General features: G+C 39.5%; 1 protein-coding gene across 1 annotated transcript in view; it reads right to left on the bottom strand.

The window, feature by feature from the left end:
• Nucleotides 1-17,515, bottom strand: part of LOC130211863 (phospholipid-transporting ATPase ABCA1-like) — a 132,937-nt gene extending 115,422 nt beyond the window's left edge. The window contains exons 1-8 of the mRNA XM_056442884.1: nucleotides 17,450-17,515; nucleotides 14,259-14,352; nucleotides 13,824-13,965; nucleotides 13,550-13,677; nucleotides 10,404-10,531; nucleotides 9,408-9,605; nucleotides 6,820-6,906; nucleotides 6,529-6,703 (exon numbers count right to left, since the gene is read on the bottom strand). Of these exons, the coding sequence (XP_056298859.1) occupies nucleotides 6,529-6,703; nucleotides 6,820-6,906; nucleotides 9,408-9,605; nucleotides 10,404-10,531; nucleotides 13,550-13,677; nucleotides 13,824-13,965; nucleotides 14,259-14,352; nucleotides 17,450-17,515 (1,018 nt within the window). The remainder of the gene's footprint in view (nucleotides 1-6,528; nucleotides 6,704-6,819; nucleotides 6,907-9,407; nucleotides 9,606-10,403; nucleotides 10,532-13,549; nucleotides 13,678-13,823; nucleotides 13,966-14,258; nucleotides 14,353-17,449) is intronic.
• Nucleotides 17,516-26,064: the final 8,549 nt, after the last annotated feature.

The following is a 26,064-nucleotide window of genomic DNA, read 5'->3' as shown; positions in this document are numbered from 1 at the left end:
AAAAAGAAGAAACATATAGATATTTATATGAGACAATTATGGTTGTCTTTTACAGCTTTTCTTTAGGCCTCGACTAGAAGATTACTAGCTAGCAAACATTGATGGGTGTAGGATAAGTGACAGGCAAGTGAGGTTGAGGCAGGAATCTTACCATTTAATTAACACCTGAAAGTGTCATTTCATGCAATACAGAGTCTTCAATCATGACCAATAATGCTACACTTTTCACTAGCTCAGTTTATATTGCACTATATATTATAGTGTTTCCAACATGATTGTGTGACACTGTGGTTGGCGAACTTCTTGAAGAAATTGTTGTAGATTTGAAAGTTAAATTCATCAATCTGGTGCACTCCAAGAGAGAAAATTAGGAGGCTAGATCCGTGAATAACGTTGTGCTCTTGTAAACAGTGTTGTGCTCTATTAAACAATTTAATCACAAACACATTGGTTGAATAGATATGAATTTTGATAACGTCACCAAAAAAAATCCCCAACCGCAAAGCATGCTAAACGAGACGCCGTCTGTGTTTCAAGACTCGTCGGGTGGGTTACCGACACGGCAGCCGACCCCAGACACACTGATGACAGTCCGCCGTGCGCGGTGAAGGGATCCGCGTCCCTCCTTGCGAGCTTCAAGTCTACGGTACCAGGAAGCTGTGAGTTGTGCCGGGGTCTGGGTCTTTCTAAGCTAACCTAGAGCGCATAGCCACAGGGGAAATGTATGTTCAGGGCCAGCCAGAGAAAACAGCTTGAGGATGGAAAATGCTTTTTTTTCTTCTTTTTTTCATACACCTACATATGAAACAACCAGCTATAACTAACTGTGTATTTAACAGCAATGTTTGTTGAAGGCATCGACTGTGTGCAGTCGAGCACTGCATATCCGATTCCAACATGTGGTAAACATTCCATCCAATATACCAATTAAAAGAAATGAAGTAAACCTTATTCAACACAAAAACAACTCTAAAGCTGAATATGGTATTTCACTCCAATCGTGTGTCACTTCGATTGCCGTTTCATCGCAAGATCTAACATGTTGTCCTGGGCATTATTCTGCAACAAAGGAGATATCCCTATGGTCTGTAGCGCACTAATCTATTCATCATTCACTCACACTTCCTCTGTGTATACTGTATGCTACTTCTACTGTTTTGTAAATATGTTGATTTATAATATCTGATTTTGAGAGTGAATATGAGAATGGACAGCAATGCAAATTGACCTTCCACAAAATACTCTGGCCAAGAAAGAATAAAGAATTATAGTCAACGATGGAGAATGAATGTAGATGGCAGTAGCAAATACATACTACTATACTTTGAATCCCACTCAAATATTTCTATCTTGGGGAAGATATATCAGTATTTGATTTGTTTTTGCGAAAGGAAGTATCGAATTACAGAGGTTAGCCATTCTCCAGAGCTATGCAGTTCTTTTTGAAAAACAGATCTTCACTTTTTTTTCCTCCACTAAACAGCAATGGAAGAGAATCGGTTCTTTGCACAAGGTTTAGCCACAGTCAGATAATTGCAGGGAGCCTCAAGTCATCTCTTCAACACACCTGGCAAATGTAATCAATTTGAGTTGCACTCTAGAGATGGGCTCAGTTCATCACTACGGCGAGACAATGTCGTTGACAATGCCGGCGCACGCAAATGCAATCACGTGTGCAGACCGGGACGTGTGCAAAAACCCAAACAACTAAAAGGATGTCACTCTGGGTTCGCAATGCTCCTATTTAAGGCATTTCAAGCAATGCAGAATCAAAGGCACATGCACACTAAATGTGGCATGAGAGTCTGAAGTGAACTACCCAATGCATCAATCGAGGAGCACTTATTTCTTACAAGCAGTACAAATGAAGTACTATTTCGCAGCCTTGCAACAGAAAGTCAAATAAGCTTGAATAAATGTCATTGAAGCCACTCTCTCACAATGGACAGTGAGAAGACGTTTTGACATTCAGTAGAACAAGACAGAAAAATAAAAAAATTCTCCTTTACATAGTTTCAGTATATACGTATATTAAAAGGGATTTGGTTCAACGAGAAATAAAGGTTACTAATCATTCAAAACGAAACCTATCGCACCAATAGCCTACTCAGAGAATGATAACATGAGTCTTGAGATCCATCCATCCATCATCAATACCGCTTCATCCTCATTAGGGTCGCGGGGCGCTGGAGCCGATCCCAGCTGACATAGGGCCAAGGCAGGGGACACCCTGGACAGGCCACCAGTCCATCTCAGGTCACACATAGAGACATACAACCATTCACTCTCACATTCACACCTATGGGCAATTTAGACATCAATTAACCTGCTGCATGTCTTTGGACTGTGGGAGGAAGCCGGAGAACCCAGAGGGAACCCACGCTGCCACGGGGAGAACATGCAAACTCCACACAGAAGGACCGCCCCGACCGGGAATTGAACCCACGGCCCTCTTGCTGTGAGGCGACAGTGCTAGCCACTACACCAGCTTGCAGCCCTCCTCCAAACACCTGGTTCCTCTAGAGCCAGACTAGAGTCTTGAGATAATTGGGGAATATTAATAATAATATCAGGGAATTTCACAACAGTGAAAATAAGACAATGCAAAATTAAAGACTATTGTGACTGATCAACAGAAGATGTGTTTATTTGAAAGGTTGATGTTTGGTGTGGGTACAAAATACCTACAAATCAAGAACTTTACGGTGAGCAAAGTTAAAGTTTCACTTTGAAACGGTATCAAGTCAAATCATGAGTTTTAAGGGGATTTTGGTGAAGAAGTGGGTTTCTCTTAAGAGATCGAAAATGGCTGTTTCCAGGAATAAGTTCTTATTTGAAAGAATCTTTGAAAACCAGAAGTCGAAAACCGGAAGTATTAAGCAGCTGGTATCTCTTGGGGGAGCGGGACTTTTTGCAGCAGTGTCGGGGCATGACGACTCACCGTTAACCTGGGAGCTTCAAGCTCTACAAATGACGAATGATGACGTTACCAAAACTATGTGTAAGGCGCGAATTGCAATCCCGTGCGGATCTGGAACCAGCAGAAACTGTCTCGGCCCGTCAGCCGGATCGCCCGAGCTAAAGCGAGATGGCCTGTGGGTTTACGATTCGTGAGTGCGTCCGGTAGAATCAACACATTGGGTATGTAGCCACCAGTGATCTGTAGGTTTGTTTCTTGTAAAATAAATACTGTTTATGATGAACTCCTAGCTTCGAGACTTCCTCCTCCAAACACCTGGTTCCTCTAGACTCTTTCATAACTTTTCACTAACAAATACCAAATATTGAAAGCAACCTCTAAAACAAGCCATGTGTATGAAAACCTCGAACTACATTTGCAAATCATCTTTCAACTAATTTATCCAACAAATGCAGACATGTAATTGTTTACCATTGCAGAGCCATGGAACCACTTCTTATTTGTGTTTACTGTATATGTTCGGAAAATTCTAAAAATGTTAATAACTTATAATTACCGTTGTGGAAGATCAGACACATCCCCAACAACACTGTATAACGACTCGAAGGTTTCCCCCAACAATTCTGCATAATGGCTGTCAATAATTAATTGTGTTAGGAACACTGTTGTGCCATTAAAAAACCCTCCGTGTTGGCCTTTGTTGTTGCTATTCTGCTATTCCTTTGAGTGTAGTTTTACATGTGTAAAGGAGTTGTAATTGGCCATTATGCTATTGTGCTGCATATTCTAGATTCATTTAACTGTACATAGACCAACAGAATGAAATAACATGGAAAATCCAAAACAGCCATTAGCATGCTAACAGAGATGTTAGTGCTTATTTTCGGCGCATGATACAATATTTTTGCTAATTTGCACTGGCGCAAGCATCCAATTCTACTTTGCAGTGTAACTCTATTCCCAGGAAATAAGGGCGTCTTATTAAAATCAAATTGTGTGCAGTTGTCTCCAAAGAACAGGCATTTAATGAAACAGGAATGCTTGGTCTCTAATGAGCATGAGCCTGCAAGAAGTTAGACTGGATATATAATTCTCAAGGATTCCGTGGAATAAACACATGCAGTGATCTTTAAAGCTGTCTCCAACAATTAAATAAGAGCAGCACATCCATTGTAGGTGTTGTACAATAGTTGTGCTACTCTTATTTAATAGTTTTATTTTTTATTACAGAGCAACAAACGTCATTGTACAGCACCAGTAGGAAATTATAATCTTTTTGGCAAGAGTGTGATCATTTCTTTGACTGGTTCAACATGAATTAAACAATTATTCCATTTGTATTTTTTATATGTCAAATGTGTCTATTAAACTGTATACATAACAACAAAAGTATATATTTATAAGTTTGTTCTATTATGTTATATAACTTTGTTGAATTCATTGCGCTCCTTTTTTGTTAAGGCAATGATGCAGGCAAGAAAATACATTCATGGAACTCATTTAAAAGTGTAATGTGTTACAGAAGAAACCATTATTTTTACATTAGATTATTAACTTGGGATTTACTTAGGAAGTATTGATGCACTTAAAGCAAAAAACAATGATTATCCCCAATGTGGAAAAAGTCTTCCTCCCTTTAATGATTCAAAATAGAACCACGTGCACTTAAACAGGTGCAAATGATAAAACAGTTTGTTGGTCTTAAAAGGTCCACCCATACATCAAAACCAGACACATGGTCATGAATATGTTTACATTTTCAGGTGTGTGATAATCCTACGGGCTCTTCAAGTCCCAAATATGAAATACATAAAAACATTAATAATGTTCCAACACTATCTTAAATTTGATCTACATGGTAGCTCATGAAGGTCTGCCAGACAACAGCTAGGTGAGGAAAAACACTTGTTGTCCCATACTCATGCCCCATACTCATTTGTGAAGGATCATACAGAAGTTTGGGGGTGCCTTACTGTCTCAGGCCCTGAGCTGAAGGCCCCAGTCAACGTTGTGTCATATGCACTGCTTGAGGATGAGCAGGGTTTTTTTCTTTTTCTGATTAAAAAAAACATTTTACATTGGAGACAATATTGTGAAAACCCTTTTCTAATTAAGAATTGCGAAGCATGTCGGACTGTTACCATCAGTTTACATTACAAGCTGCACGGTCAATTTTCATATCAAGTCTGTAACCACTGAACAAATGTAAGCATTAGAAAACCAATTTGATGCGTAATGCCAGCAAAGTGTGTTCTGGGTTACATCAAAGCGTGATTCATATCAGTACTTGACTTTATCTGCTGTCTACAAATGCTTGTAGAATATGTCTTCCCTCGTTCATTAACTGAATCCTTTTCGCCATGGGAACGATCATTCACAACGATACTGAAGGTGGGTGGAGCGGCCTGGATCTTCAAAGCAATGTGAATGCACTACAGATTCTTCAAATCTGGCTACCTGATTGACACCTTTCATAAGTAGCACCATGTGACCCGCTGGAGCTTTGGAGGATGTACTATGTTATCATGTTTATGCACTGCTATAATTAGCAGTAGGCCTATGGGAGACAACAACATCATGGCGATGCACTAGGACCCACAGTATAGGCGAACATACATTTTAAAAGCATTACTAAACATTGAGGGAATGTGTGTCCATGATGGAATCAGAATCAGCTTCACTGAACAAGTACGACAACAAACACCAGGAATTTGACGCGGGTTATTTGGCTCTCATTGTACATATACAGAAAAAACTAATACAGCTTAAAAACAAGGGCAAAATGGTTGAATAAGTGTACAAATAAACAGCTATTGTGGATTTAATATTTAAATATATTTAAATATATACACTACAAAAAAACAAATCATAAGCACATGTCTATACAGGTGCTAACAATAACCCTTGCTGAATAGAACCCTTGCTAAATAGAACAAAATACCAGTTTAGAACTCGAAACATATTTTAGTGACACATCTGTCCAATTTGAGAAGTTTGGGTTGCCATATGTTCTTATTTAGGATATTAGATACACACGCCTTGGGACTCTGCACTACCCAGACAACAACATCAATTTCCACTTGGTTTCCGTTGCTCTGGACTTTCCTCTCCATTAAGAAAACGTCATCATGTCAATGTGGGGAGTGAGTGCACAGCTATTAAATGGAATGCGGGGAGCTGATTTGATTGGCTAAGATTGATGCCAGCCCCTGATACAGCCGCCAATAATGTATTCCTAATCAAACCCAATTCCCAGATTTGGCAATAGTGCCAAGTTTGCCACAGGTGCGTGTTCGTCCGTAAGCTTCTCACGTAGACACGTACTGTGCACCCAGGACAGTCGACTGCACTGTTACCGTACGTCTCTTATTCATGTAAATAGGAACCATTGTTTCGACATGGAACACTTGGGTTCGCTCTGAATCTGTCTGTGCCGAGTACATGATCTAATACAATTACTTTAAGTCTTTGCCCATGAACAACACATCAAACCCCAAAAACTGCTTAAGAACTTTGAAGTGATGATTCGTGCATATACATACATGCAGATAGAAGATGAAGACAGTGGGACAATTTTGCTTTGTCATGGAGTTTGCTGCTGCACTTACCGGAACTGTTGCTTGTAATAATGACAGACATCTTGTTATCCATCCGTCTTGGTGAGGCCAAACTGATGTCAGACTTCTTTCCACAAAGGAGCATATTGATACTGCCAATCATGTTATTTTGGAAATCCAAAGAACCAGCAGCCTTAAAGATCATGGAGTTCTGCAATCTGGCCATCTGAAGACAAGAATGTAAGACTTGTGAATTCCAAAAATGCTGAAAAATAGCCATGTCATCAGAAAGTAAATGTATGCATTCTAGAAAGGTGTGCGTGACACAGTAGCAACACTAACCTCTTCAATCACTGGTAATGCATGTTGAGTGGTTTTCCCCATCAGTGTGACTGTGTCCGTTACATTTGGATTCAAAGCTGAAGGTACCTGAAGTAGGGCATAGAAAAATTAGTGTTCAGAACAACGCTTTAGCTAACAAATGAATGACCAACAACTTGAACATTATTTAATCCAATATATAAATTGTGCTTGCAAAGTTCCATCTTTTTATCTGCTGAAAAAAAACACAATATATGTACCAATGTCGTGCATAGCCATTAGCTACAGTGAAAATATATTTACAATCATTTATTTTCATAGTTTTTATGAAATCAACTGGTGTCCACACTAGAAAAAATGACAAGCTCCATTTAAGCCTTTCCACTGAAGACACTATATGATGACAATACACACACACTAAACTGTGCATCTCGACCTGCAAATTATATCCTAACATCATCATCCCTGGCACTGGTTAATACAAACTACATCAAAATGACAAGTGTTACTGTGTGTTACAGTGACATTCTGAAAGTACACAGCATGAGTCCAATTACAATAACTAAATGGCATGCCCTTTTAACCATTGTCATTTTCATGCATCAAGTGTCAAGTAAAGGCTGCATTGTCTTTCAGTTAATAAAATTACAAAGCCTAGAAACGTATGCAAGATATAGGTCCAGAAAGACAGGTCTCATCAGGAGGCTGAGAGAGGGACAAAGAAGGGTAACACTGCGTCTGGGTTTAAAAAAATAAAACGTTCACAAATAGAAGCCCATTCAAGCCCATTTTGGACTACAGCCTGGCTATTGATTGAGTCTCAAGGAAATTCATTAAGAATCACTTCTGTGATGAAGGGCAGACATCACTTGCAAAGCACATTTGTTGAACTCAAATGTTAAAGCAATTTGTTACAGTTGAAGACATCAACCGTTTCTTTTGACAACCAGGTATGTTGAATTCATTCTCAGTAATTCAACATACCTGGCATATTCTTACTATCCAGTAATTCAACATACCTGGCATATTCTTACTGAAAAGTAATTCAACATACCGGGCATATTCTTACTAAACTATAATTCGATATACCTGGCATTTTCTTACTAAACAGTAATTCAACAAGAATGAAAGAACCATACATATGTCGAATTGTACAACATTTTACAATGTGCTGAGTTGTTAAACTGCCAAGGAGAATGTGCATCAGAGAATGAGACAGACTAAAAAACACACACTTTGACATTTAAATGACCTGTGAGTCACATACATTGAAATGTTTTTTGTAACAGTCTGCCCTGTGCATTGGGGTCGGAAGGGATTTCCAGAAAAACACCAAAGTTGTGGAACCACTGTCTAAATCCCCCTATGCCACACACACTACATCAGTGTTAGGCCCTGCCTTCTTCCATTGTCCTGTTCCTTATGTCGTTGTTGTTGTTGTGTTGTTGCTATCACAATCACTCAGCAACACCAAGCTTTAAGTGTGAAGGCTTGATGTTCTTTTCCACCCATTTGCTTGCGACGCTGAAGAGCCTGTCCGCCATATCTTGTCTGGGCTTTCTTTTTCCTGCATTTGAAAATGCATGTGGGCTTAAATTGTTCAAATGCTGTCTCCTGCGAACTTCCTTCCTTATCACTTATTTATTGGATTTGCTGTCCCATATATTTTCTTCAAAGAAAAGTGCAGTCTTTCATCACCCCAAAGGGAACTCGGAGATGTAGAAGAATTCAACACCACATTGGTTCTTATAAATAATTCCCACCTAATTGCATGTATTCTAGTACAATGACTGGAAGACACATGAGTGCACATGGAAATGAACATTTTAAATGCTTAGTACCTCTGGGACATAAAATGATTTCTCATTCAAGATAAAATAAATAAACATGCAATAACATAATGGTGCAGTAATAACATGTTGCCTGTTGGCTTTTCCCTAAAGAGGATACACGAGCACAATTGAAATTTGAAAGCTATTTCTTCATCTCTCTAAATCACAGAGCAAGACAAGAATAACATGTATCTTTTAAATTGGTGACTCAATTGGCTGTCACAGAAATGCATTGCCTTTGAAATCTGCCAGCCATGCGATAATTATAGTTAGAACACACAATGATCTCGAAATACTTATAAACAGTATTAAGCTATGGAGTTAGATCTTATAGTACCTAAGTGATAGCATATTCATGCTGAAAATTACCATGTGCAGCAACATTTACTTTTTCTTATTTAGGCTGAATACCTATCATAACCTCCAATGCCAGAAGGAGGCTGCCGATGACTGATGATGACGTATTCATACAACATGACCAAAAAGCAAATGTTAGAAAGTCAAGACTTCCACTCTCTTTGTGGAAGCTGATTGGCCTAGCCTGCTAGCTTACAATTACCAGCTCTCACATGTAATTCTTTGGAAATGCCTTCCAAGGGGCCTGAATCGAAGATGGCTGTTTTTGGAGCTAATTATTGTAAACACAGCTCCCAAGTGTGTTTACTCTCTTTTTCAAAATGATACTAATTGTGTCCGGGTTACTGCCAAACCTCAAGTCTCATCAACATCAAATCAGAACAGTGGTGAGGTTTCTTTGTGGTAAGTTAGACAGCTCACCTTAGAAAGCACTTTCCTCGCGTCCAGGTTTTGCAGGAGTACTTGCTGGGCATTATTCAGTTGCTGTGGGTCGAGGGAGCAGCTGACATTTTGAAAAGCCTCTTTTTCAGCTCGGCTGCTAAATTGGATATACTGGTCCAGGTCTGTCCCTTCACACAGGACGCTCTTCAGGTTGCCTGGCCTTGGGATGCCCATCATCTGAAAAATATATACTAACTTTAATCGAAGTTGACTAGCAAGAAAACTTTGCATCTTAGCTGATGTAAATATTGTGTGTATGCATGTGTGAAACACAATAATTAATGTTTGATTGAATTTAAGCCCTATTTTTCTTTGCTCATCCTTGAGTAAGGACTGATATACCGTGCATGCACAAACACCCACAAGGACACTTGAAACCACAGTAAAAAGGTGGCAGACATGAGAATGACCACACACACACACACACACACACACAGATGCATGTACACACATATATTTTCTATCAAACTGGACAGTACACAATGACACCTAGAAAGAAAGAATACATGGACACAAGACAGAGAATGGCTTATGAACTGCGCGAGTATATTTTGCAACAGAGCCCAATGCAACGATCTTTTAAACCTGATGCATTTCCTATATAATACATATCACAGTATCAATTGGGGAGCATTTAGAGACAGTACATTGTTATTGTAAGTTCATTTAATTCCAAATTACCTCCTGTAGCCAGCTTCAACAAGCTTTCTTCATCAAGCAAATGCTACATTTTTCTGTGATTATGACTGTCAAGATGAAGAGTTCCAGAGGCAGGTCTCAGGCAAAATATTTTACATTTAAAATGCTCAAGCACAACACTCTTGGCACATTTTAGTCTTTTGAATATTTTGGTTAACACTTACATTCTTTTATTTACAGAAGGAGGTGGAAAATCATGTTTCAAAGCAGAAGGGATTCCTATTGGAGACTGTTTGCTGTTTTATCATGCAAGCAGTGTGGCGAAATGATACTCACTGGATTGAATTTAATCTCGGCATTCATGAGGCTTTGGACCACCGTTGATGGCAGCGATAAATTCTCTTTCAAATGAGTAGAGAGAGTTTCATTGTCTCTGAGAATACTCCTTAGGATCAGTGGTTGAGCTTCAACATAAAGATGGAAAATCATTACTTTTGCAGAAAATCATTTGATACACAAGAATAGCAAAATTATCGTGGACCACAGTGCAGTTGATGTTTAGATGTGTGATGCTGGCAACTCGTAAACTCAAAGGGAAATATATGTGCTTCCTTTTAACCCAAATCTTATTTTCATAGTTTAAGCCGTAAATCCTCCTTACTCGCCATCTGCACTGCAGATATTTTGCAGCCAAGCCTGCAGTCTTTCTGTCTATACCCCCCTTGCTTGGCTTTCCTCATGCATTTTATTTTTCACACCACTGTTCACAAATATGGGTCCATGCAGAAACATGTGTGAGGCTTGTATCATTTGCCCTCATGGACACCTATGCCAACCATGGAGGAGTGCCTGCTTTGTGACTAATAGGAGAGCAGCCCTTCCAGTGCAGTGGAAGCCTGGTCTAACCAACACACTGGATAATTGATGCTGTTGTTAAAAGGAAAAGGTTGAAGGCAAAAGTCCATGTCTTTCAAATCACTGCACTGCAGTTGCTGAGCACATACAATCCTAAATTATTTTTAAAATGGCCAAATAAAACCTGAAACAAAACAGAGATCCTTTCATTCTAAACGTTCTGATTGGGCTTTTAATAATAATAATAATAATAATAACCTTCAATTTTATATAGCGCTTCTCTAAATACCCGAAGCGCTTACAGAATCCAGAGTCCAGTAGTCATACACACACACAGTCATACCGGTGGTGGTAAGCTCCATCAGTAGCCACAGCTGCCCCATGCTTGTAGTGGTTTTACCTGAAAAATGTGCTTTCTAGATAACTGTTGCAATTAATTTCTTCATTGGTGCAAGTGGGGGTTGAGCACTTGAATGTGTGTGAGAGGACAATTTGTTGCTTAATGTGTACAAGATTGTTCACCAGGCATTTTATTCTGAATAGCTGCTGACTTATAGTCAGGTTTTAAATAAATTATCTGAAATAGACAATTGACTGTTCATTGTTATCTCCCTCACAATGCCTTGAGCATAGCAGGGATCCCACTAAAGTATCTTCCCACACTCCACAAACTGCATCTATTCAACATGTGTTTTCTTCTCTAGGATTCCTGCATGTGCTGTTGAGATGATGAAGGGGCGATGTAATTTAATTAGATTAGCCCTTTTGCAAGTGTAATGCATGCAGCTCTTTCAATTGCCAAGATGAGGGGAGGAAGTGACTTTCACTGGGTTATTCAGGGTTCAATTAAGATAAATGTTTTGTAAAAATAACAAATCATTCAGTTTTTTCTTGAGTTAATTATGCTGTTTGATGCAACCAACTAAACATATATTAATATGCCCCTCGTGACTGCGCCAGCATCAGGGGGGACGGGCAGGATTAGATTATGTGGGGGAAAACATGCTCTGGGCCCTTCCTGAACACTGTTGCCTTTCTGATTGAAATGATCCCCTGTCTTTTAATCAATCTATGGTAAAAAAAGAAAAAGAAGAAGGGGGCAACACAATCACCTTTAGTATTCTTTGGTAGTCTTTTGATACTACATCATTCCCACTTCTTGTTCTTGACCTTTAGTGCTCTTGCCTCCCGACAGTGAATACCATTAATTATGCCTGTGTTTAGATCTTTGATGGATTTAATCTTGTATATTACAAGCCAGTGACCCCAAAATGCAAATGTCTCTCAAGCCGTTTGTTGAACAGCGGACCACCCCCCCACCCTCTTGTCTCTTTGCAAATTAGGTGCCGTATGAAAATCTGAATATCATCAGGGTAAATGAGCCTAATGCAAAGCAGCAACTTATCAAGACGAACGATCTGTCAGTCTGCACAGCAAATTGCATCATAAATAATCATGCGCTATTGTTTTTGAGGGATAAAGGGGAATAACAAATCCTCCAACTTGTCATCCACATGAAGGGGATACTTTCCTTGATGGAGAGTACTTAACAAAGACACAGCAGAGTGATTGTTGCTGAGCCATTCGTTCTATACCTTTTACTTTTGGAACCATCAGCAACAATAAAACTAGCATATCAAGAAACACCAATCTCGATGTTGATCCTGTTATTTTCCTCACATTTTGATCATTGTGTTTGAACATTAAAACTAGGTCCTTTTCAGTGTTTTAACCCTCCTGTTACCTTAGGGTCAATTTGACCCCATTCAATGTTTAACCCTCCTGTTACCTTAGGGTCAATTTGACCCCATTCAATGTTTAATGTCGGTGTTCTTTCGGGTCAATTTGACCCCAGGCTGTTTTTCACTGTGTGAAACATATAAGAACTAGAATGGGCACTCGGTAGAGCGCATACCTTCGCATATCACAAGATTGGGCATTGAATTATGAACATTTTGGCATTAGTTGCATGCCAATTGGACAAAAATGTATCGTGCTATGGTAAAAAAAGAGTTCGACCTTTCCATGACCTTGACCTTGACCTTGACCTTTGACCCGATTGATCCCAAAATCTAATCAAATGGTCCCCGGATAATAACCAATCATCCCACCAAATTTCATGCGATTCGGTTCAATACTTTTTGAGTTCTGCGAAAGATTTTGATCTGTTCATGACCTTTGACCTTTGACCCGATCGATCCCAAAATCTAATCAACTGGTCCCCGGATAATAAACAATCATCCCACCAAATTTCATGCGATTCGGTTCAATACTTTTTGAGATTTGCGAATAACACGCATACAAATAAATAAATAAATAAATACACGGCGATCAAAACATAACCTTCCGGCATTTTCAATGCGAAGGTAAATATCAACTTTTTTATATATTTAAAGGGCTATTTAGGTAGTCAACAAACAAACATAAAGTACCTCACACTTAAACTTGGAAAACAATATTAATTCTAATAATTTTCTGGAGGTTTTAATTGCTGGGGTCAAATTGACCCCAAGGGTAAAATATGTCAGTAAATATAAAGGTAACAGGAGGGTTAAACATTGAATGGGGTCAAATTGACCCTAAGGTAACAGGAGGGTTAAGGAAAGTGGCTCAATAAATGCTCTTACCATCTCCAGGGTTAGTCTGCGACAGGACTGAACCCCACTGGTCGAGGTCATCAGCCAACAACTGTGCATTGCTGAGAATAGATCTGTTCACGAGGACGGTTTGCAGCTCTATCAACATCCCGGAAATTCTAGTTTACCGGAAAGACAAAAAAAAGCACAAAGTGTCAGTAAATGTCACGCCTTAGATATAATCTAAAGGCATGACCAACACTTTCAGTTCAATCCACATATATGGCATCTTAGAAGAGAGAAAAGGGCACATTGGAGCACGTACATGGAGCTGTTGAAGTTGTTGACTTGGCCTGGTGTCTCCCCCAGCGTTGGATATTTCAAACAGGGATTGTTGATGTTACACGTCATACCTTGAAGCCAGGGAAGCACGCCTGCCGACGGCATGGCTTTATTTAGGTAGTGGCCTACAGGAATATAGATGAATACAATACATACAGCTGCATTGTTAACAAATTGTTGTTTGCATATATAGATTCAGTGATGTCACAACAGAGGTTAGTTATGTTTTATGTTCTGTCCAGTTCATTAGCGTCTGCTAAATGACATGTAATGTAATTATATTTTCATCAACATTTTGATGACTTAGCGTTGCGATCTGAGTTATTATGGAAATGCAACTTAAGAACTGAGGAGTGGTACTGCATATTTAAATGCCTTGTGAAAAAGGGATCAACATGAAAACGTGGGTTCTTCTTACATTGGCCTTTATAAAGAGGCTTATTGGTGGACCGCACTAACACCAGGATGACGAAGAGAAACAGAGGCCATACAACTTCAACGACCAGCCGCACCTGCACAAAGGAGAAAATTGTCTCATTTTCATAATGTTTATGAAATACATCTTTGGAACATGTTTTGGCTCGCAGCATTTGCATTGTATTTTCATTAGGGAAATGCGACATTACTCATAAAGTCAAAGCAACTCTAAAAGCAAAAGTGAGTGGACTATTAAAGGGAAAAAATAAAAAGTTGAGTCTCTGCCATTGAGACACTGTTAATGATTGACTAAAATAACCTCATGAGGCTGTGTGTAACCGTCTGAGTGTGTTTACAATGTAGCTTCCCGTGCCATAGTCCATATGTTATGCTGTTAGTCTTGCTTTTACTCTAGCTTTTACTCTTGCACGTAATGGATTGAGAGAGAAACCTCAGTGTGTGACTCCACAAGCCAAAGCTATCACACACTCCCTATCATCTCGCACATTTAATCCTCTTCTGGATGAAGAATACCAACCACTTCCTTGCTTTAATGCAACCACTTCAATATCTGCCAGCAGGTAGCGGCCCATGTGACATGCCAGGCATTTTATTTCAATCTCAGGGGATGGGGGAAGAGAGAAACCAACAAAGCACAAATGGATGACCTTAGGGCTTTACTTCTTCACTAGGTTGTTACTCATTTTGTTCAACTCAGTTGGCCTTGAGGGGTACTCTAGAGGCAAAGCACCAGGACCTTAGAGTTATGAGGCGCAGACACACGCATGTGCGCACACACACACTTAGGTCTCCACATTTACCATGCCACATGCTCATTTGTATGATGACTGTTACTGTGGAAACCACCAAAGTAATTCAGTTCCTTTATACATGAGTCAAGGTAATGCACACTTCTGACAGCTGAGGGCCAAGTAACATTTGTACATTTAAACAGCGGATGACTTCCAGTGAGATATTACAATGCTGCAGCTCATCCTTCCTTGAGTTTTCAACCGAACACCCTTTGCCATCAAGGCTGTTACACGTCCCCAAAGACACCATCGCTCAACATCCCAGTCCCTCCAGCCCTCAACCACCTCTTTGGCGGAGTGACTTGCTCAGAGGAATCAACTGGAAAGCTCTAGTCAGACAACCACCTTGCTCCTGCTATGGTAACATGTCCATACATTGTATCTGATGACACACTGTAGCACAAATAATACGAGAAGACAGCTATGTTGACGTTGTTGTTGTCTTCATAATAAAACTGGAGGGTAGGCAGAGGTGAAGAAATACAAAAACACATTCTACAATTAATGCCACATAATAAAGTGAGATTATGGTAGAGGAATAGGGATGAGGGGTTGACATTTGTATTCAGTTTCGTACAGACATATAGTGGATAAGGTATGTAATTGTGTCAATGATTTACAGAAAAATAAAATGCATACATTTCAATGAAACTCAACAGATTTTTTGAAATGTTGTGCTTTAATTTCCTCCCTGTGTGTCACAGACGATGTAGTTCTGCTGAGAGGGGGAATTATCATAATGTATTTCAAAGAAAAGGCATGGAGAGGGAACACAGAGATCATGGGGACTTTCTCAATGTCTGGCTCCCGGGGCATTTGCCATCGGACACCAGTGTCTTTGTGAATAGATAATCTCCTCCCATGAAATTATGTGAAATACTGGACCATAAAATCTGTTTCATGCCTGTTATAAACTCTTAAAATGCTTGGTGAGGCATTCATATAATTGGTCATTAACCTCCACAAGCCCTCCAGCAGCACCATTGTCCTTGCTAACTCCCACTGGTTTTGTCTAATGCCAATATTTCATGTTGACATTGGCCAAATATCCCACGTTCATTGAACAGAACCACCACTGTGCCCTGACATATTCTAGGGGAAAAGCCAGTGCATATTTCTGCCTTATATAAAAGGGAACTACCCTGTTCTTTCTGTTGGTTAATACAATTAACAAAGGGAATGTTTCAAAGTTAGAAAATGTAAATTGACATTGCCTGGAGTTATTCCAAGAAAGTATGAACTTCGGTGAAAGTAGACTTTTTTTTGTGAAGTTGTCTTTTGTTCTACTCTGGCAACAGACGCGTTGCTGTGCTCGAACTTCTGGCAAAACAAGTGGGCGGATGCAACTCCTATCATCACTGAAACAATGCAAATCAAAGAGCATACCGCAGCTCTTTGTAGCCGCTCTACCTCAAAATGACACGAAAGACTAACTCGATTTCATAACAACTTGTTCTGTCCCCTGAAATGCAGTGGTGACACATTGTGTAACTGTTATCTTCCCCCAGCAAGTTACATCTTGGACATCACGAGGGACATTGGAGGCAATAAAATATGCCATATATCACTGGGTGATCATGTGAAGGCTAGTGTTATTTGTATAAGGAAGTAATAACTCGGGTTAAGGGAACAAGCCAGGGCAAAGGGTCAATGACTCAGATGCTTAAACCTTAGCAGCAGCAGCTGCTATGCAACGTAATATTTGTGTTCTCTATAAAAGTAGTCATGACAAAATCCCCAGTTCAAAACCATATTTTGAAATGCGTATTGATTGCACAAAACATAAACACTCTGGTGACCTTAAGAGTGAAAGAAGAAAGCAGGTCAAATTCAGCTGAAGTTGAGGGGCAAAGATACTTAACTTGCACAGAGAAACTCCACGTAAAATGACATCATGCGAAATGTCTGTCAGGATTTTCCAGTTTTTACTCAATCTTTGAACAGCAATGCTAAGGTCAGGCAGTGCGTAGTTGTGAGAAGAGCCAGAACAAGTATTTGCCCTTCAAAGAAAGCATTTAACAATCGTCACTCAGTACCCCGTTCCATTAGGCCAGAGACCATCTCTGTTAGAACTCAAACACAGGCAATGTGACAGAACGTGCACACGAGATACATCTCCAAAAATTGAAGGTGACACTCTAAATTGGTGGGCATTAAGGTAAGATGGTTCTCGTTCTCTAGTGGGAGACTTAAAGGCGGCTTACTTCTTCAGGGAACAATTTTGGTCGTAAATCCCTCCTTTTACCGTCCCCTCTCATGAATAACTTAGTTGGCCTTGATGATTCAATCCTGGGACCGTATTCTCACTTTCCCTCCATTGCTGACCAAATTGATCAGATACACGTTGATTGGTGAAGGGGGTTGGTGAGCAGAAGTGTACCTTTTGTCTCTTTCGGAGAGTGAAGTTCTTCCACAGGAGCAGAGTGAACTGCGCCAGGAGACCCATTACGGCTTATCCTGGCAAGATCCTGCCAAAGCGTCGCTATGGAAACTGGCCCACTTAATAGACCCTGGAGGGAATAAGAGGCAGAGTTTGGTTTTAATACAGAGGAGCAATGCATCTTGGGGGAGTGCCACTAATCATTCACTTCCCCAAGCCTTGGGGCTTATGGTGAAGCACCTGTTCTAAGAATTATTATCACCTACACTCAGCACATCTCAGGACGGGGCAATGTCTCACATGGAACTTGCACAGTTTGGATCTAGAGTTGAAAAATCTTCTTTAACCTGTTACCTTAGGGTCAATTTGACCCCATTCAATGTTTAATGTCGGTGTTCTTTCGGGTCAATTTGACCCCAGGCTGTTTTTCACTGTGTCAAACATATAAGAAATATCAATTATATATTTAAAGGGATATTTAGGTAGTCAACAAACAAACATAAAGTACCTCACACTTAAACTTGGAAAACAATATTAATTCTAATAATTTTCTGGAGGTTTTAATTGCTGGGGTCAAATTGACCCCAAGGGTAAAATATGTCAGTAAATATAAAGGTAACAGGAGGGTTAAACATTGAATGGGGTCAAATTGACCCTAAGGTAACAGGAGGGTTAAAAACCTGATGGTTGTTTTACTTAATGTACTGCATAACAAAAGATATTATGTCAAACCTAAAATCAGTTTTCTTCTCCTCCTAAATGGGAATAAGGCATTGTGAACTGTGTTCTTTGTCTAATTATCAACCGCCACTGTGCTACACATTCTGTCAATTAAACATCTTACGTCTTTTTTGGTGACCATAGCAAAATAAAAGACACAGTTTCATGGGGAACTGTCAAAGATTCCTGTGAAAATATTTATTGCAGGTTTTACTACCCACTGAAGACTGATTATACAGATAATAAACAAATAGATCTGCGATGGCATTTTTACACTGCTGCATCAAGTATGACCTTTATAAAAAAAATCGACAACTGACAGTCTCTCCTTTGACTACTTTTCCTTCATTGGCCAGCCGTGACTTCCCATTCGTTATTACAGGAAGTTTATGCGTCATTAAGTGTAATTATACAAGTGGGAGTTACCAATTTACGGTCCCCATTTTAAATGTGTTCCAGTAAATTATCCTCTCTGTCAGTTATGGTTCCACCCATGATCAGGGTGGTTTATATCAGGCAACGTACTCTAAGTTAAGTCCATGCATATATCCTGCTATACTGTATATAACATGTATTTTCAAGCAAATATTTAAAGAAAAGACTTTATTGATAGGTCAAATGTCGTTGTATAAATATAGAAAGGGGAATTGGATCTAATAATTTTTAAGACCGACAATTTGACATTTGGAATATAATCAAAAGATACATTTGAATTTTTTTTTCATAATTGAAGACATGTGATAGTTAACAGCCAAGTTCTTCCGAGTGGTCGTTTTTTTATGAAGCCAGTTTTCGACAGATCTGGAGGAAACTGCATTCTCTTAAGGGTTAATGCTCTTAATGCAGCTTGAGCATTAAGTCATTTATAAAAAGATCTACAACTAGAAACATTTATATACATTGAACAAAATATAAAGAATGTGGTGATAGAGGCATGTGGTCTAGCTTTTTACAAGTTAACCTACCCTTTTTTTTAAATAGTGTGAAAGTTGGATTTGAGAGCATAAGCTCAAGTACAAGCCCAACTACAAACACTTACAAATGCGAGGAGGGCTTTTAAATGCTCAAAATGATTAAAGAATACTAATTGTATATTTTTAATATTTAATGGCTAAAGTAACATATTTCAGAGCACTTCAACTGATGCTCTGTGGAGACTTATAGGAATAGAGTGTGTGTGCAAGGTGAGTCAGGTGGAGATGGGCTTTTTAGCCCAAGGGGAGTCCTGACAAAGTGCCACCTTTTAACGCTCCATTTCCTCTTTCTGCACAGCTTCCATCTCCCCTCTGTGTGTTTACATTATTTACTGCTACTTCATGGATGTTTTATTTACCGCCATGGGAAAGTTGAGGCTCCCTCACTGCCAAATAGCCAAATAAGTGCTCTAATGGGCAGCGGATGCTCACGGCGGTTCAATAACCTATTACAGAATATTGGTCAAATGCATCGATTTTTCCTGAACAATATTTCTTTTTTGGCAATGCCAATTTGTACGATTGCAAAAGCCAACTGCGTTTTAATCATGCCATTACATTTGTCGATTAGCTATCACATTGCAAAATTTAGAAAATGAACAGAGATTGCTGTTGGTTTAATGATCTCTTACCACACCTCCTCCTCCACAGTACTTGTTCTTGTCGAGTACTATTCACTATTTTCTCTCACCTTCATTTCATGCGTTACTTTAATTTTCTTTGAAAGAACATGGTGATTATGAAATTGTACAAGGATAAACTGGCCTGGGTCTTTACAAAGAGGCTTTATGCGCATGAACACTGTTGTCTCCATCAAATGCTTGTGTAATTGAGTATCTGCTGTGTTAGCTAGCACGGCTTTCAAGCCGTATCTCTTGAAACATGTCATGCGCAAGAGAAAGACAGCTCGGTACCACCTCCACTCTGAAATCACGTCAAGCATGAAGGGGAAACAACATCTCTAAGAATAAACTCAACCCATTCGTCAAAGATGTGTGCGTGCTAGTTGTGTTGGTATCTGAGAAAAGAGATGCTCCTGTAAAAGATGGTGTGTGTGACTGTGTGTGTGTGTGTGTGGAAGGGGTTGAAAAATCCCAGCTCAAGGCCTCTTTTTCAATTCCATATCTAAAGAACAGATAACAAGTAACAAGAGGATATGATTGTGATTTGCATTGCAGACGTGGTGTTATAAAACACAATGAACACAGTTCCCCGGAGAACCAAAATCATACACTGTGAAGCGTGTTTTTCTGAACCATCATTTTAATCTACAAATAGAAGCAAAGAGAATAATTGAAGAACTCAGTTATTTTCGCCACTTTTGGCCATCAGGCGCTGGCATCAGCTTTTCACAATATCATTAGTTCCAAAGGAAGCTCCAAGAAGGGGTGACGGGGAGAGAATGTAGCGATACAAAAAAAGAAAAGAAAAAGTTTTTAGAAAATACAAGTGCTGATGCTTGCCTGGAATTTGGAGACCAGGGACAGCAAAGTGCATTATTTTAGCCTCTAGGATGATCGAAAGACTGCACAGATATTCTTCCTAGAGCATGAGAGCTGAGGACGGCAGTGAAGTCCTTTGACATCCGTTACAGGGGGGCAGCGGTGGCCCTCTGAATAGCATCATGGTCTCTGTGCTCCTTCTGTCTTTTCTCTCCGTCTAACACTCCTCTATCACACGCCTCACTACAGCCGCACCACGACAGGATGTCACACTGTATACTCTGAGAAAGTGGGGTGAAGGAGATATGCATGTCTTTTTCTAGATTACAGGTTATACACTGAGCTGACCCTGAAAACATTTCCCTTTGGATGTTATATTCAGGTTCTCGTTTTACAAGAGGGCACTTTTTTGCTGATTTCTTTTGCTTAGCATTTGCATGATCATGCTGGTTATTTAATTGCTGTACAATTTAATCACCAGCATGACCCCGGATCGTGCTGCTTTAGTTCATTGTAAAACAATAATCTGAATTGACTAAACGTTCGAGAAAGAGACATTGATATGCATAATATGGTGTAAAAGAACTCTAGTTTTGGATGAAAATAAAATAGCCCCAAAATGTTTTGGAAACAAGATTTTAAAAAAAACCTTTACATCAATGTTCAAGAATAAACAAATATTTATAAAACAGCTTTCTAGCTGCAGCCAAACAAATGAATCAAAACCATGGCAAAGCAGCTCGCTATTAATTAAACTCAATATAATGTACGAAAGTACCAACATAAAGTATATAAATATATGAAAGATGCACTCAGTAGTGCAGGTCTCTGCCAGGTATGACTGCAATGACCACTGCTGCATATGACTGAATGAATACAATCCAACTGACGGCTGCTTGGCAGGTATATTATATAGTGTCCCTTCTTCTGTCCTTAGCTGCGATATTGGAGTCTGTCAAAACAATATCACTGATACTAAGTCTGTCATTACACCTAATTACTTTGAGAGAAGTAATAGCACTAAGCTGGTAACTGGGCTTCCCGGGGCAACCTGTCAATCACTTTTAGCAGCTAATAACGTATTCATTAGAAACAAATGAAAAGGAAAAATAAAAAATTATAGGATGAACTATCAAGACATGTCATTCAAAAATAAATATAGTAATACGGTAGGAGATGTCGCACGCCATCTTTACTGCTTCTTGCATCAGTCTAGGCTGACTGTTAATCATTAGTAATGTTACTTCTTTCCTCTCTAACTGAGCAAACATGCCGTTAGATTATACTCAACTTGACTTAAAGTCCTGCTGTTATTGTATAAAACAAAGGCAGGGCTCTCAAGTGTCACGCATTGAGCGGGTGCTGATGGAAATTTCACTCTTGCCTGTCTTCAAAACTTCAGAGCCCTGCAAAGGTAACTATTGTAATCCATTTCCTTCCTTCTTTATTTTCATTTTAAGCCTGGAGACCAGTTTATTAAATGCTTTCAATGTAGGATTAACACTTCTCAAGGCACATCGGATTTACTTTCAGAATCGGCAAAACACGGCCGAGCGAATAGAAACCAGGCCTGAGCCCGAGCTAGCCACGGGAGCAGAGAACGAGCCACAATAGCAACAGCAGATGAGACGCAGCAACACCGGAGACTTGGCTACAAAACAAGTGTCCTGTCAGAGCAAACACATCGTCAAAATCAACCTACCTCCGAGCTGTTTCGTCTCCACCCGTCAGCACATCTCAGGCCCTGAAGATGTATTTGACCGGTTTTAACTGCCGGCCTTTATGAGTCACATATAAAAGACAAACTTTTACCATCTCTTTTACCCCCCTCTCTCTCTCTCCCTCGCTCACACACACGCGCACACAGACACCTTGCCTAACTCTCATGTCTCTGTCCTCTTTTACCTAGAGTCATAAAGTATGCAAATGACCTCCGCTGAGCCCGTCGTAGCAACTGCAGCCACACTACCTCAGCCAGGAAGCACACAGGTGGTGTACATTGCACAGCATGTTCCCTTAAGCTTTGCCCTGTAGTCTTGTAGTCGTGTCTGAGTCACCTGGTGAGGCGAGGAGGGCGAACAAGAGCATCGCCCTACATTTCGCTGGCCTTGTTTTTGCTTTCATGGGCTGTTCAGATTTGTCTCGCGGGGTCTCTCGTGGTAAACTTTGAAATGTAGTCACTTAGTACAAATTATTCATGAGTTAATTGGTCCCAGAAATATATATACATAAAAAATTTTTTACAAGTGAAACTCCAGTTAAAGAGGTCAGAGACCTGTTGGTGTTGTTGTGTGTGTGTGTGGGGGGGGGGGGGGGGGGTTATGTGTATGTGTGTGTGAGGTGGTGTGGGGGCAGCTAAGTGCAGTCACTGTAGGATTGTATAGCAACTACATCATTTGGTAACAAGGGGGCTACGATTTTATTACGCCAGGTGATAATAAAGAATAATACCAACGCTGCATAGGGAGGACATCATTATGTTGATGAGAGGGGTGTTTAGACAGGGAATAAACAAGGAGGATTCACCCTCTGGATGATAATACTGTGTTCATTATTATGTCAGCCATTAATATGTCTCTGAAAACATTATTTTTTTCTTTTCAGACAAAAGATAAAGTATTTTTTACATGTTGATTTGAGTTATTATAATATATATATATATATACATTATAAATATATATATAAATATACACTTTATTTATTTGTATCATGATTGCTGTCGATCTCTCTCCATTCTCTTATGAACTTCACGATGAATGTTTTTTGTCGCACACAATCACTGCAGGGTTTCTGTGATTCTGGAGCTGTCGGTTCAAACTCTAAATTAGTTACACACACTCACGGTCATGGAACTCATGTGAAACTTCACCTGCCCAAAAGTAATTGCTTCGAATAATGAAGTGCTGCCGCTCGAAGGAGCCAGCACGGTGAAATACACCTGCAGTTCCCAGGTCAGTAAACCCTGTATTAGTCGAGCCATATTAATAGAAAATAAGGTGCACATTTGCAACAAGACTACCTTGTAATTTGTTTCTTGCATAGCTTCAGGAACATGTGATAACAGGAACACACCTGACGAGAAGAAATGAGCCGAGGGCCACAAACTGAAGAGCTGGATGAGCATACAGTAAAGAAAATACTGATAAAAGCTATGATGAAAGCTCCTATTCAGTGAAACAAATAGGTTATTTAATAGTTTCCATGTCTGACTAGCTCAACTTCGTTACATTATTTGCAGTCCTTGGGATATCTGTGATTTATCATTCTCAAGAGGAAGACAGAAAACTCAAATAACTTGCATGCTCACACAACTCCAAGAGTACCCACTGCTGCTCCAACTCATCACCATCTCGCCACTCAAATCTTTATAGGGCACTAATGTTTGCTGTGATCTGCAGAAGTAAAAATATTCCTTACATAACACACTGGTGGAAGGACTAACAAGCTGCTTTGCAATCCTTGCTGATTTTATTGCCTGCTCAGGGGAACTAAAGTTCAGATAAGTTCACTGACTGACTTATTTATGTGCATCATCGTTCAAGCTTGCACTATTACTCAGTTAGACCCATGTGCGTTTGCATTTATTTAATAAAAAATTGAAAAATGACTCAGGTTCTCAGACGAATACCCAAGCAAAGTTAGTGAATATCCCAGGCTGCTGGCTGAGAGTCGTTGCTTAGAAGCTAGCCAGCCGTTGTTCTTGTGCCCTCACTCCCTCCCTGCTGATGAGTTAAGAAGTAAACACACAGGTGTTCATCCGGACAGCTGGTGGATACTGGGCAGGGATACATATTCAGCAGCCATATAGGGTCCCATTTGGTATTATAGTTGTCTGTGTTATGGCTGCCTCTGAGTAGGTCGAGGCTGTCCTGGGGAAGAGAAAACCAGCAGAGTTGAGGAAAACAAATAATAGCCTTCCTCGACAGACGCTGTTGCCTCTTCCCGACTGCCGGCCACTGGTACAATTGTGTTTGTTTTGACTTTAGCCAGAACAACCCGCACAGACTGTGCAGAGGATGAACACTTTTTAAAAGGTATGTACCACTGTGTGGACTGCAGTGAGAAGATGAGAAAAACAATACCTGGAAATCTGGATCCACAAGGCCATTAGATTCAAGTCGAAGAACTGTTTGTTTACTGCGAGGCCAATTCTAAAAGATGTATGCCTCCACCATCCAGTCAAGTTACAGTTTAGATCTATGTCATAGATGCAGTCATTTTTCTGGATCATTTTGATCCTATCAGACATTTGTGTTTAATTGTCATTATTAGCATGATTACTTCTTGAGTCATGGACAAAAAGACCTTTGACTAATGTCTAATCTTCTCTTGTGGGATATTGTTTCAGAGCAAAATCCCTCTGCTGCTGCATTAAAGCTGTCAAACTTTCCTCATATGTGTGGTCATTATTTACTTATATTCTACTTTAGGATTTTATTAAAACTGAAAATTCTAAAAATTGTGAAACAATCACGTGAACTGACATACAGGACTGTCTCAGAAAATTAGAATATTGTGATAAAGTTCTTTATTTTCTGTAATGCAATTAAAAAAACAAAAATGTCATGCATTCTGGATTCATTACAAATCAACTGAAATATTGCAAGCCTTTTATTCTTTTAATATTGCTGATTATGGCTTACAGCTTATGAAAACTCTAAAATCCTATCTCATAAAATTTGAATATTTCCTCAGACCAAGTTAAAAAAACGATTTATTACAGCGAAACAAAATCAAACATTTGAAAATGTGTTTCAGGTGTTTCGAGTTAATTAGACAATTCAAGTGATTTGTTTAATACCCTACTAGTATACTTTTTCATGATATTCTAATATTTAGAGATAGGATATTTGAGTTTTCTTAAGCTGTAAGCCATAATCAGCAATATTAAAAGAATAAAAGGCTTGCAATATTTCAGTTGATTTGTAATGAATCCAGAATGCATGACATTTTTGTTTTTTTAATTGCATTACAGAAAATAAAGAACTTTATCACAATATTCTAATTTTCTGAGACAGTCCTGTATGTATAGTGTTAGACTCTTTATTGCCACATAACCAGGGAGCGGACCTGAAGTGTCTAACTACAGTTACCTGCTGACAACTGAAAATAATCAGCTGGTAACGTGTGATTTTTCTCTTTTGTGCATAAGAAAAGGACGAATAGTCCGCAAGACAACAACCAGGTGTGACACCTGCTGCCACTGGCATGCAAAACCACAAAAACCACAGTGCCAACACACAGATATTTACCAGCACATTGATAGAGCTGAAGACAGCAATAGTCTCATCTGCAGTGGTTGGTGCTGCTCCATCAGCTTGACTAGCTGGAGCACACACTTGTATTGGTGGAGATTGTCATGTAACTAAAAGGTTTTTTAACTAATCCATTTTTGTATTCATCAGTAGCTGATCGATGATATTAACCTATTTCAAATAGATCGCCATGATGACTAACTTAACTTAAGCAGGATGCAGTG

The sequence above is a fragment of the Pseudoliparis swirei genome, chromosome 21, assembly GCF_029220125.1.
Source record: "Pseudoliparis swirei isolate HS2019 ecotype Mariana Trench chromosome 21, NWPU_hadal_v1, whole genome shotgun sequence".
NCBI classification, from domain to species: domain Eukaryota; kingdom Metazoa; phylum Chordata; class Actinopteri; order Perciformes; family Liparidae; genus Pseudoliparis; species Pseudoliparis swirei.
This window is presented reverse-complemented; position numbering and strand designations above follow the sequence as displayed.